Source organism: Chiloscyllium plagiosum, chromosome 3, assembly GCF_004010195.1.
Source record: "Chiloscyllium plagiosum isolate BGI_BamShark_2017 chromosome 3, ASM401019v2, whole genome shotgun sequence".
Lineage (NCBI taxonomy): Eukaryota > Metazoa > Chordata > Chondrichthyes > Orectolobiformes > Hemiscylliidae > Chiloscyllium > Chiloscyllium plagiosum.
Genome location: NC_057712.1, coordinates 49,269,182 through 49,282,136, shown reverse-complemented (window position 1 = coordinate 49,282,136; position 12,955 = coordinate 49,269,182). Strand labels below are relative to the sequence as shown.

Sequence of the window (12,955 nt, the reverse complement as noted above, 5' to 3'; positions counted from 1 at the left end):
CCACCCCACTCCAGCCTATCACCCTCACCTTGACCTCCTTCCACCTATCGCATTTCCTACGCCCCTCCCCCAAGTCCCTCCTCCCTACCTTTTATCTTAGCCTGCTGGACACACTTTCCTCATTCCTGAAGAAGGGCTTATGCCCGAAACGTCGATTCTCCTGTTCCTTGGATGCTGCCTGACCTGCTGTGCTTTTCCAGCAACACATTTTCAGCTCTGATCTCCAGCATCTGCAGTCCTCACTTTCTCCTCGAGGCTAGTACAATTGCAACATTTAAAAGGCATTTGGATGGGCATGTGAATAGGAAGGGTTTGGAGGGATATGGATCAGGTGCCGGCAAGTGGGACTAGATTGGGTTGGGATGTCTGGTCGGCGTGGATGGGTTGGACCGAAGGGTCAGTTACCATGCTGTACATCTCTATGACTCTATGACTCTCTGACTCTATGAAATGGCCTGAAAGAGCTATTGATATCACATGAGGAGTTATGTGGAATAAGCTGGGAAGTACTAACCTAATTATGCATGATGTAGATATAGGAAAGGCTGTTCTGATTAAGCAACATCCTTATTGTCTTAACCCCCTAAAGTTGGCACAGGTTCAAAAGGACATTGAACACATGTTCCAAAACAACATAATCACAGTGAGTTACAGTACTGGAGCGCACCGATAGTAATGGTGCCAAAACCAGATGGTACCCAATGGTTATGGGTGGACTATCGCAAAGTCAATGCAGTTACAAAGTCTGATTAATATCTGATTCCACATTTTGAAGGCTCTATTGAAAATATGGGACAAGCAACTAAGTTGGATTTGCTCAGAGCATACTGGCAGGTACCTTTGACCAAAAGAGCAAAGGCAGTTTTGGCTTTTGTAACACCGAATGGACTCTCTCAATTTAAAGTCATACCATTTGGTATGAAAAATGCACCAGCCTCAGTTCAGAGACTAACCAATATGGTCATTTCAGGATTACCCAATTATGTAGTTTATATTGATGACCTGGTGATTTTTAGTCACACATGGAAGGAACATTTGCAACATTTATTGGAATTGGTAAATTGACCTTGGGAGGGAGGCTTGGTGATAAACCTGACTGAGAGTGAATTTGCCACAGCCCAAGTCACCTTCCTGGCCCAAGTTAATGGACATGAACAAATGACAAAGGAATGTAAAAATGAAGGTTCCTGGGGAATTTCTCATACCATCGACAAAAAGAGCAGGACTATGATTCCTGGGATTGGAAATCAGAAATTCATACCAAAGTTTAGCAATGTTGCTGCTCCACTCACTGAATTACTAAAGCAAGGCAAGAAGTTTCAGTGGACAGCATTTGACAGCCTGAAAGCTGTGTTCACTGTTGCCCCAGTGTTAGCCATGCCTAATTATGCAAAGTCATTCAAGGTGGCTATCGATGCGAGTGATGTGGGTGTTGGTGCTCTGTTCTGACAGGAAGACAACAAGCAGATAGAAAGACCTGTTGGGTATTTCTCCAGGAAATTGAACGTTCATCAGCAGAAATATTTGACAGTTGAGAAGGAGACTTTGTATTTTGTGTTGATGTTACAACATTCCATTCATGTTATCGGTAATGTATCTGAGACAATCATATATACTGATCATAACCCATTGATGGTTTTGGAGAAATTTAAGAACAAAAATTCCAGACTGTTTAGCTGGAGCTTGTTAATACAGCCATTTAATTTGAAGGTTGTGCATTTGGTAGAATGAGAAAATGTGATTGCAGATACATTGTCGGTACTTGGATGACAGTGGATGCTTTCAGTGGCAAGAGTGAACAGACTGAAATGGAATGTAATAGTGCATGTTTGTATGTTATTGTCAATGTAATGTATGTGTTGAGGTGTACTAACTGTGTAAGATTAAGGTATTTTTCAAACGAAGCCATCTTTCGATATTGATGGATCTTTTATTTTTAAGAGAGCAAGTGTGATGATGCTGCTCTTTTAATAAGGTTATGCTGTCCTCAGTTTTTTTTTCAAAAGGGTTTGTAAAAGGCAAAGGTTCTGATTTGTCGGGGTTCGGCTACTTTGATTATGGCTAACAGATGCTGCCTAAGGCAACAATCGGGAAAAGTGTTTTTAGGCTTTTTTAAAAGCATGTGTACAATGAAAGGGGAGTGGCCAGCTTGCCCAGTTCAGAGATTTTTCTAGTTCAGTTTAAGTTTTAGCTAGGGAAAAGAGGTTCCATGTTTTAGCCAATGATCCCTAACTGATTCCTTTGCCATCTCTCTAACATCTCTCCTGTAAGAACCTGTGGCTGGATTTACCTTTTTTCCAAGGGGTATGTTTATGGGATGTTATAGGAATTCAGAACAGCTCTTTGTTAAGTTTTGGGGGATTTTGTGTCAGTCGGGTTTTCAATTATTGTTATTCTAAATTCTCTTTCCTTTTGTTTGTGTTTCTTTTGATGATGTGTAAATAAATTCTGTTTATCCTAGGATACATCCCATTAGATCCAGGGGACTTCCCCATTATTCCCATTAATTTCCAAACACTTTTTCTCTAGTGACAGTTATTATGTTTGTTTCCCCTCTTCCTTATGCCCATTGATTATTCAGTAAGTTTGGAATGCAATTAGTGTCTTCTGTGAAGATTTATGCAAAGTATTTATTCAACTGCTGTCCCATTTCTTGGATCTGCAATATTATTTTCTGAGCTTCATTCTCTAAAAAATGCAAAGTGGCTGGAAAAACTGGATTCCACTATGTAAAAATGGGATTGAGCAATGGAATTAACTCTCAGCAAATATCAGAGAGAAAGGTTATCTACATCTCACCCACCTAAGTTTCCAGTCATTAAGTAGGAATTATGGAAATCCATCATCCCCATGCCAACAACATGTATGAAGTCTTCAATAATCTGCATTAACTCTACCGAACCAGGATAGACCTGTGCAAAAAAGAACAAAATGGCACAATTTCACTTGTTCCAAGTTGAGCATACAGATTGCTATATTCCATTTACATTTAATGCAATGACTGCATTAACAGAAACAGAGTTAACTTTGTAAAACAAAAAATCCACTTGTTCTTCATGCAGACCAAGTAATGACTAGGGATGTGAATTAATTGGTGAGGAAATTATTAATATTTATTTTGAGTAAAGTGGTCAATGGCAATTATATGGCCTGAGCAACTCCTCTTTTGTCATTACAGACTGACCTGTTGAGTACTAACCAGGCCATCTCATCTGTTTTTGGTTGATTTAGTGATTATTTTTCAGGCTGTCTTCATCCATTTTATCAATTCATGACTACAGCTAGTGAATTCATAATTCCTGCCAGGATGTGAATGAATGGGTAATTCTCTCATCAATCATGCGTGTTGTGAAGGACAGGGATTGATGTTAAACACAAAATCTATCTGTGGCTATTCTCTACCCACTGCATTATTCGGGAAAAACAATCCAGCATTTTTCAGGATTTTCAATTATGAGTTCCATTTGTTGTAGCTATTAGATACCTCTTTTCAAATGGACCTTGTGGATTATTTGCAGCAGTTCGTATTGACTCCTCTGAAATTGATTCTATTTTCTGAATAAATAAACCATTTTCTGTAGTGTGTAGTTTTAATAGACTATTTGCTACAGTGTGCTGTTTCAATAGACTCTATTTGCCATGTGTTGGTAAGTAGATGGTACTTTTGTTAGTAAGTAGATTTTATTTGCTGTTGCATAAACAATTTTTTTTTGGGGGGGGGGGGGGGTATGTGGGAGGACTGCCTATCAAGGGATGGTGACAACAGCAGCTAGAGCAGTGGCACATGTTGGCCAACTGGCCCTGTTGTATGGCAGGGTGAATATCACAATCTGTACACAATTTCTCAGACTGCAGATTTGAAGACAAGCCCAATGCATTTAATAACTGATGCTTCAGGCAGTTATCTGTCTGTGTATTCAATTTTATCAATTAAAGCTTACCTGACCAGAAATTAAACCTATGCACAAATTTCCATGTGTGGTTCCCCATCTACACTTTGTCTTCAATGATAGATTTCATTTGCACACAGGAACTCCCTCTCTTGATCCCATCTTCACAATCCTCTTTTACACCTTTTGTGTCCATTTCTATTGCTTCAGTTAAATGCTTGAGAAGGATTTCATCATTAAAGGTGCTATGTAAATACAAAGTGTGAAGGAATACCTGCTGTGCATCTTCCCACTTGTCCCTGTTTTCTTCTTCAAGAAGGTTACTGATGATTTGAAAGAAATTCTGTAGAGGAATTGGACGAGACATGGAGTAACTGTCAAATAAGTCTAATCTTTGAAAACCAGTACATGCCTCCAAAATCAAAACAATATGCTAATTTTAACCATTAAACATGGTCTTCATCAAAAAGTAAATTCTAATTGATCCCAATTCATCTTTCTAACACATCTTCAGCCATGAGTGCTGGTATATAAATGACAAATTGCAGAGTCCTGAGTTTCAAAGGTAGATCACTCAGTATTTTCACATTTACAAAGTGTGTTTCACTCACTGTGCAATGTGATGAGGTTTGGATAGAAATAGCTTGTTTTCAGGCTTTGACCAGTAATTGATCAACTGCACCAAAGACTTAAGGAACTAAACATTTGGTGTTAGTTGAGATGGACCAGGTGTTGCTGATGTTGCTCCTTCCTTCTTCATCCCATATGATAAGAATGGGATAATATTTTGGGTGTTTGCCAAAACTTGTAGAGACATAGCAGTGCGCTCAACTTGTTGAGTGCTGAAACATTACAGAGGTACTCTGTGGTGTTGACAAGTTCCAGAATGGAATCTGTGCCAGCTCTCAGCAATCTGGAAGCAACCACTTCAGGCCTGCAGACATATTGCCAATATCTGGAAAGGATTTTAAAGGGATAAGGCTCAAACAATACCCTTCAAGAATGTACTATTTTCTGTTGCACCTGAAATGGATAAAAATCTGGTGAATCCTGGCCCTTCTCCAAATTCTAGTTCCTTGCTCCTCTCCAAAGAGGCTATCTGACACCTTCTCCCTCCCTGGTCATTAGATATTTGGACTCAAGAATTTACATGCAGCAAGATATTTCACATCTCCCTAAACAGGTTGATTAGAAAATATCTCTAATGTGGATCATGGACAGGGGATCAAATAACTGATGAAACAATTTGTGACTGTTCTCTACTTTATTTTCATCACTGTAATTTTAGGAGTAAATGTTTTTAAAAGTAGTAAGATCTAAATTAGAAGCTGTCATCATGATGAAGGCCATGATTAAGAGTTAGAGTTATTGTGACAAGCGTTGGTGAGTATTAATGTTGAGAAGGCTTTAAAATTAGCTTAATTGATGGTCTTAAGAGGCAAGTTTCCTTTTCTTAGGGACTGGGGCTGTCTGATGCCAACAGTCTTTTGTTTTGACACCAGATGTGTTGAAACAAATGTCAAGGGAAAGACTCCACTGAAAGTACCTGGAATGTAAACTTTCTCTTTTCCATGCTACATGTACTTTTGCAGTGTGGTGGAGGCAAGTTCAATTGAGGCATTCAAGAGGGAATTGGATGGTTATGTAGATTGTAATGGTATGTCGGGATACTGGGGAAAAGAGAGGTAATTGGCACTAGATAATAGAGCCAGTGCTGGCATGATTGGTGGGATTGCCTCTCTTTCGCCATTATAATTCTGTGATTCTTATTTACAGATCATGTGATTTTCTTTGTGTTCCATGTCACTTGCATTCCCCAGTGAGGTGCACAGGCTAGCCACTTTGTAGGGGTTAATGATTTTCACCCTTTTTGTCATTGCCATTGACATTGGTTCCATGACAGATACTCCTGAAGGTTTCATCACATAGAGAGCTGCTATCTCCCACATCTCACCAACTTCCCCTGTTTCCACACTAGTCATGTTCAACCTCACGTCCCGACATTAATTGTTTCCTCATCCAACCATTTGTCTCATCTCTGGGTATTTTTTTATACAGTAGACAGACAAAATCATTCAATTGCCCTTGAACTGAGTAGCTTACTCAGCCATTTCAGTTGGCGGTAAAAAGTAAACCATATCATCGTGGGTCTGGAATAACATGTAGACCAGACCAGTAAGAATAGCACTTTTTTTTCTCTCAAGGACATTAGGGAATTAGATAGATATTTTTTGACAATGGTTACAGTTAGACTGGCTTTTTTTTTAACTATCAGATTTTTAATCAATTTCAAAACTTCACTATCTGTCATATTGGGATTCAAACCCATCCAGTGATATTTCCACTACATCACCACAGCCCCAATATTTTGAGAAATTATTCTTTCTTTTGATTCACAAAGACTTCAAGTTGGCAAACACTCTGAGGAATTATGAATCACTCCATTGCATTAATTCTGAGCCAGTGAAATCAGACAGGCTCTCCTGTATTTCCAATAACAACATTTCCAAAATAATATCTATTTTCAGCAGATTGTAGTGTTACCTGTACATCATCTGATGAAGGGACGTAACTTGCTCTTTTAAATGTATCAGTGACATTCCGAAGAATTTCAATGCATGCCAATAGATCCCCACCATAGAAGTTTCTTCTCTGTGTTAGATCCAAGAGGGTTTTTGTTACTTGAGACATGCCTTCACCTGCCAGTGTCCTTTGTCCTTTTGCAAGATGCTCCTTGACCTAGAGGCAACACATACATCAAATGCAACAGCAGAAATATTCCATGACCATTCTTTCCTCTTTCCCTTTCACTGAAGGACCAAATGGTTCATTAATGTTTCTGTGATTCTTCCTGTAGTTACTGAGTCACCTCCCTCTCTTACACTTACTGAGTCTCTCTCCTACACTTCTTCCCTGTGACCGTGAGTCTTCCTTAATCTGTTTTGGGTATTTAAGTATGCTGAACATCTTGTTGAACTCAGTTGCATTCTAACCAGGTATCCATGCACAGACAAGCATGGTGAAGTCCTATACAGGAATAGGAATCCTGGCCAGTTGTGCTGTCAATGACTCAAGCTTGCTAAGGCTGATTGCAGAATTGGAAGAGTTGGAGTAGGCCATTCAGCCTCTTGAGTCTGTCTCAGCAATCAATTAGATTCAGTCTGACCAGTATCCTCATTCTGTCTTCCTAAGCATATACAGAATGGTGAAGAACCCAAGCTGGTATGGTAGCATCTGTGGAGTCAGAAATAGAGTTAATATTTCCAGTGTGGTATGACTCTTCTTCATTGGACACAACAATAACTCACTTCTGTCCACACATACTGCCAGACCTGTTGAGTTTTTCCAGCATTCTTTGTGTTTGTTTCAGAATTCCAACATATTCTATCTTCCCTCTTTTGTTCCATAGCTCTTAAATAAAAGTGCAGTTCGAATCATAGAATTTTAAAGTACAGAAAAAAGCCAATCAACCCATCACTCCCAAATCTCCTCTATCTCCATCATCTCCATCATGCCCTTAAATATGTATCCAGCTGTCTTTTGAAACTCCTGATAGAATCAGCCTCCATCATTCTCCCAGGCAGCATATTCCAAATTCTAACTACTGAGTAAACAAGTTTCTCCTCATCTCACTCCGAGCTCGCTTGCTGACAGTCTTGAAGTTGTGACCCCTTGGTACTTACATACTAACCGACAGAAACAGAATATCCTTCTTTACCCTGTCAGAATTGTTCATAATTTTGAACACCTCAATAAAGTCACCTTTTTATCGCTCTCTGTTCCACAGACAACAACCTAATCTCTCCAATCTTTCTTTGTATCTAAAATCTTTCATTCCTGGTATTCCAGTGCATTTCCTTTGAACTGTCTCCAGGGCTTGCCCAGCACTGAACACAACACTCCAAATGTGGTCTGACTAATGATTTGTAGAGATGCAGCAGCACTTCCTTGCTTTTATACACTATGCTGCTATACATAAACACAAAGAGTCCATTAAGCCTTCTTAAAAACTGATTGAACTTGCTTGGCCACCTTTAGAGAATCATGTGCCTGAACCCTGAGGTCCCTCTGCTCCTATACGCCCCTCAAAATTGTACCATTGAGCCTGTTTTGTCTCTCCATGTTTCTTCGACCAAAATGCATTACCTCACATTTCTTTGCATTGAATTTCGTCTGCCAGATATCTACCTATTTGGCCATTTATTCCCTGAAACGATTATGGATGTTGCAGACAATTGAAACTTACAAGACTCCCAAATTCTTACACTGTTGTAAGTTTCAATTTTCTGTAACGTCCACAACTATTTCAGAAAATAAATTTCAGATTCCCACTATCTTCTGTGTGAAGATGTAATCCTTGCCATCAGTTCTGATTATGTTAACTCTACATTTAAAGTTATGTCCCCCATTTCAAGATTTTCTCCTAGGCATGATTGTTGTATGCAGGGTAGTCAGCATTAAATGCGCTGTTCAATGGTTTTACAACCTCAGAACAAGGCCGAAGTGCATGCAAGGTTGGTACCACATAAGGTTAGCCTGCTCAATTTCAAGACAGCCTGTACCTCTGAATGTTGAGGCACATTCTGGATGTATCATCGGTTAAAACACTTTGAAGATAAGCAAAATGGTACATAAGTGACAATTTAGGCTACGCTACATGTTTGAATGCTATGCCAGAGGCAGTGGAGTGGGAGGGTGATGGGTGGATCCAGGTTCTCTTTCCTCATGGAGGTATGAATCCTCCCAGCTTAGGCCAGGGTTGGCAGGGAGAACAGACAGCCATAGCAATCAATGATACCACTCTGCTGTTAAAAAGCTGGATTCAATGCTATAAGAAATTTGAGTACAGGAGTTGGGAGGTCATGTAGCAGCTGTACGGGACATTGGTTAGGCCACTGTTAGAATATTGCATGCAATTCTGGTCTCCTTCCTATTGGAAAGATGTTGTCAAACTTGAAAAGGTTCAGAAAAGATTTACAAGGATTTTGCCAGGGTTGGAGGATTTAAGCTATAGAGAGGGGCTGAACAGGCTGGGGCTGTTTTCCCTGGAGCGTCGGAGGCTGAGGAGTGACCTTATAGAGGTTTACAAAATTATGAGGGGCATGGATAAGGTAAATAGGCAAAGTTTTTTCCCTGGGGTCGGGGAGTCCAGAACTAGAGGGCATAGGTTTAGGGTGAGAGGGGAAAGATATAAAAGAGACCTAAGGGGCAACTTTTTCGCACAGAGGGTGGTACGTGTATGGAATGAGCTGCCAGAGAAAGTGGTGGAGGCTGGTACAATTGCAACGTTTAAGAGGCATCTGAATGGGTATATGAATAGGAAGGGTTTGGAGGGATATGGGCCCGGTGCTGGCAGGTGGGACTAGATTGGGTTGGGATATCTGGTTGGCATAGACGGTTTGGATCGACGGGTCTGGTTCCGTGCTGTACATCTCTGTGACTCTTTGACTCTAAGTTCAATCATCTCATGTGCGGATCAGATCAGTGAATGCATGCATATCCTAAAAACTCTCACACTGTTGGAATGTGAAGTGATTTTGGAAGGTTGAATTTGAATGCAGATTACAGGGTGAAAGGTAGGATTCTTGGCAGTGTAGAGGAATAGAGGCATCTTGGGGTCGATGTCCATAGATAGGTTGTTAGAAGGCATACGGTGTGTTCACTTTTTTTAGTGGGGGGGATTGAATTTAAGAGCCGTGAGGTTATGCTGCAACTTTATAAAGCCCTCGTTATACCACACTTAGAATATTGCATTCAATTCTGGTTCATTATAGGAAAGAGGAGATTTACCAGGATGTTGCTGGGACTGGAGGGCGGACTTGTCTTAAGAAGAAAGACTGAAGGAGCTAGGGCATTTCTCATTCGAGCGAAGAAGGATGAGAAGTGACTTGATAGAGGTGTATAAGATGATGAGAAACATTGATAGTATGGACAGCCATAGACTTTTTCCCAGGGCAGAAATGGCTATGATGAAGTGGCATAATTTTAAGGTGATTGGAAGAAGGTTTATGGGACATGTCAGAGGTTGGCTCTTTATACAGAGAGTGGTGGGTGTGTGGAATGCACTGCCAGCAGTGGTAGTAGAGTCAGATACATTAGTGACATTTAAGCGACCCTTGGATAGGCACATGGATGATAGTAAAATGAATGGGATGTAGGTTAGTTTGATCTTAGAATAGGTTAAAGGTCAGCACAATGTTGAGGGCTGAAGGGCCTGTACTGTGCTGTACCATTCTATGTTCCACACACATCCCACTCAATTGCCAAAAACCTCTGCCAACCAATATTCATAGTTCACCTTCATGTCTTTTACCTCACCTTTATGCACTTCTCATGGCTGAAAGCTGCACATGTTCACATCCTAAGCTTTACACATACAGCCACATATGGAGGCACATGACTGAATCACATTACACCCCACACAGATATACTTCCCTTTCCCTCTCCCTCTCTCTGTGACAGGATGGAACAGTTGGATTTGCTTCTTTGGTTTGGTGAAGACTGAAGGAGACTGAGCTGATATTTAACTAAGGGGTTTAAAATTATGAGCAGTCATATGGGTGGATTAGAAGGAGATGTTTCTGTTTGTCAGGATATGAATAAGAAGGGAGAATGGATTTAGATGAGTGTAATCATTGTTATATTAAGTAATTGGTAGAAGGATTAAAGTAGAAAAAAGTAGATTTTTTTAAATCCAGATGATAGAATTTACTGACTGAAAGAGTGGAAAAAGCAAAACTTTCTCATCACGTTTAAAAAGAACTTGTATATACACAAACAGGGCTGTGACCCGAAAGGACTACAGACCAGATTTTGGCAGGTGGGATGAAATTGTTTGGACTTCAAGCCTCTTTTTGTTTGCTAGAAACTTCTCTATGACTTATTATTGATGTGATCTCCATATGAAAGGGATGGAAAAACAAATCACAGGAGATAGGATGGTGGGGTGCCTGAAACCCCCTCATGATGGCCAGAAGTAATTTCTGGGCAGGAAGGACCATTTGTCGATCTTTTATTGTTAATTATAATCAAGCTACCACTAAATCATGAAAGGTACTCATTAAATTTTTAATTAATAAAGCAGTTGAAGTTGTAGATAGTGTAGAAGGTTGTCCAAAAGTCACAGCGGGATATTGGTCAGCTGCAGACATGGGTGGAGAAATGGCAGAAAAGTTTAACCCAGGTAAGCGTAAGGTGCTGCACTTTTGGAGATCAAATGTTAAGACAAAATATACAGTTAATGTCAGGATCCTGAACACCACTGATGTACAGATGGATCTTGGGGTCAAAGTCCGTAGCTCCCTGAAAGTAGATAGGGTTGTAAAAAATGCATATGGCATGGTTGCCTTTATTGGTCGGGGAATTGAGTACAAAAGTCAGAATGTCATGTTGCAGCATTATAAGACTTTGATTAGGCCACACTTCAGAGTACTGTGTTCAGTTCTATTTACCATATTACAGGAAGGATTTGGAGGTTTGGAGAGGATGTAGAAGAAGGTTGTTGCCTGGACTAGAGGGTATGAAGTATAAGGAGAGGCTAGAGAAACTCACATTGTTTTCTCTGGAGCAGCGGAGGCTGAGGGGTTACTTGATAGAAGTCTATAAAATTATGGGGTGCATAGATAGGGTTGATGGACAGAATCTTTTTCCCAGGATTGAAATGTCTAAAAGTGGGCAGCATACATTTAAGGCGGGAAGGAGAAAATTCATTAGAGATGTGAGGGGCAAGTTTTTTATGAAGAGATTGTTAGGAGTTTGGAATATACTGCCAGGGGTGGTGGTGGAGGCAGATATGACAGGGGCACTTAAGGGACTTTCAGACAAGCACACAAACATGCAAGTGGTGGAGGGATATGGACCAAAGGCAACCAGAAGGGATTAGTTTAATCTGACGTCTTGTTAGGCACAAAATGCCGTGTGTTACTGTTCTATGTTCTAATCACCGCCCAGCCTGGAATAATAAAAAAAGGGAAGGCTAGGGAAAGAGGAACAGATTAAATTAAAACCAAGTTGGAGGGGGAAATAAGGCACCCCATCCCTAATGGTGTCTAATTCTCTCTTTTTGAGGGTTTTGATGGAGATGATTGATCTTGCAATTGCTAATTTAAGCTATTAAGTGGCCAATTAATGACCCCTTATGAGACTCATCCAGCTAAACTGGGGTTAATACGTTAGAGCTTGGGTGTCCTTGGAGAAGGAGCACACGGTCTCTACCAACACCCTGGAGTTGTTCAGGGAGAGGTGGGCATCGCAGGGAGTGGAGTGCATTATTTCCCCCTCCAACTCTATTTTGATTTAATCCCTGCCCTCCCCTTCACTGTTTGATCACACAGCATTGCCCTTTGATGTGAAGGGCACGGCTTGTCACAGGCCGCTCGGGTGTTTCCATTCTTCCTGGTGGTGGAAATTTGAATAAAGATTCGTGCATCTTGTGTCTCTCACTGTGTCTCACACCTGCACACACACAACATGGGTGCTGGGGAAAAACTTAAGCACTACCGCAGAAAAAAAAAGAAAAAAAATCCAAAAACTGGGGTTAATCCAGCTGGAGGCAGACCTGTTGCTATACAACATTCGTGATAGCTGTATCTTATGGAATCACTGGCCCAGACCATCCAAAATGATGGAGGAATATCCAGGATGACATTGATCACCTCGAGAGTTGCTGTCGGGGAACATTGTATCCAAGCACAAGCAGTGAAAGGAGGATGTTGCTACACCAATGTCCCACCCACCTCTTCCTCTGACCACCACCTGCCCCAAACATAAACGAGCCTGAAGTAGCTGCATCAGTCATCTCTGGATCACCCTAAAAGTGGAAAAGAGTCATCTTTGGCTATGATGGACTGCCAATGATGACCCTTTTGCAGCTTGTTACCTCAGGTATAGTGGCTGAAGGGGGCCCAGGTGGTTGTGGGGTTCCCTCGATCAGTATTACATCTATCTATCTATCTATCGATCTATCTATCGGTCTGTCTGTCTGTCTGTCTGTCTATCTCTCTATATCTCTATCAATCTATCTATATCTCTATCTATCTCTATCTCTATCTCTATCTCTATCTCTA

The 12,955-nt window shown here is 40.7% G+C and overlaps 1 protein-coding gene across 10 annotated transcripts in view; it reads right to left on the bottom strand.

The window, feature by feature from the left end:
* Positions 1–12,955, bottom strand: part of adgrb3 (adhesion G protein-coupled receptor B3) — an 814,402-nt gene that overhangs the window by 394,819 nt on the left and 406,628 nt on the right. For all 10 annotated transcript variants that reach the window (XM_043681622.1, XM_043681628.1, XM_043681636.1 and 7 more), the window contains 3 exons: positions 6,435–6,629; positions 4,165–4,233; positions 2,804–2,912 (listed from right to left, as the gene is read on the bottom strand). In XM_043681622.1, coding sequence (XP_043537557.1) covers positions 2,804–2,912; positions 4,165–4,233; positions 6,435–6,629 — 373 coding nt within the window. The remainder of the gene's footprint in view (positions 1–2,803; positions 2,913–4,164; positions 4,234–6,434; positions 6,630–12,955) is intronic.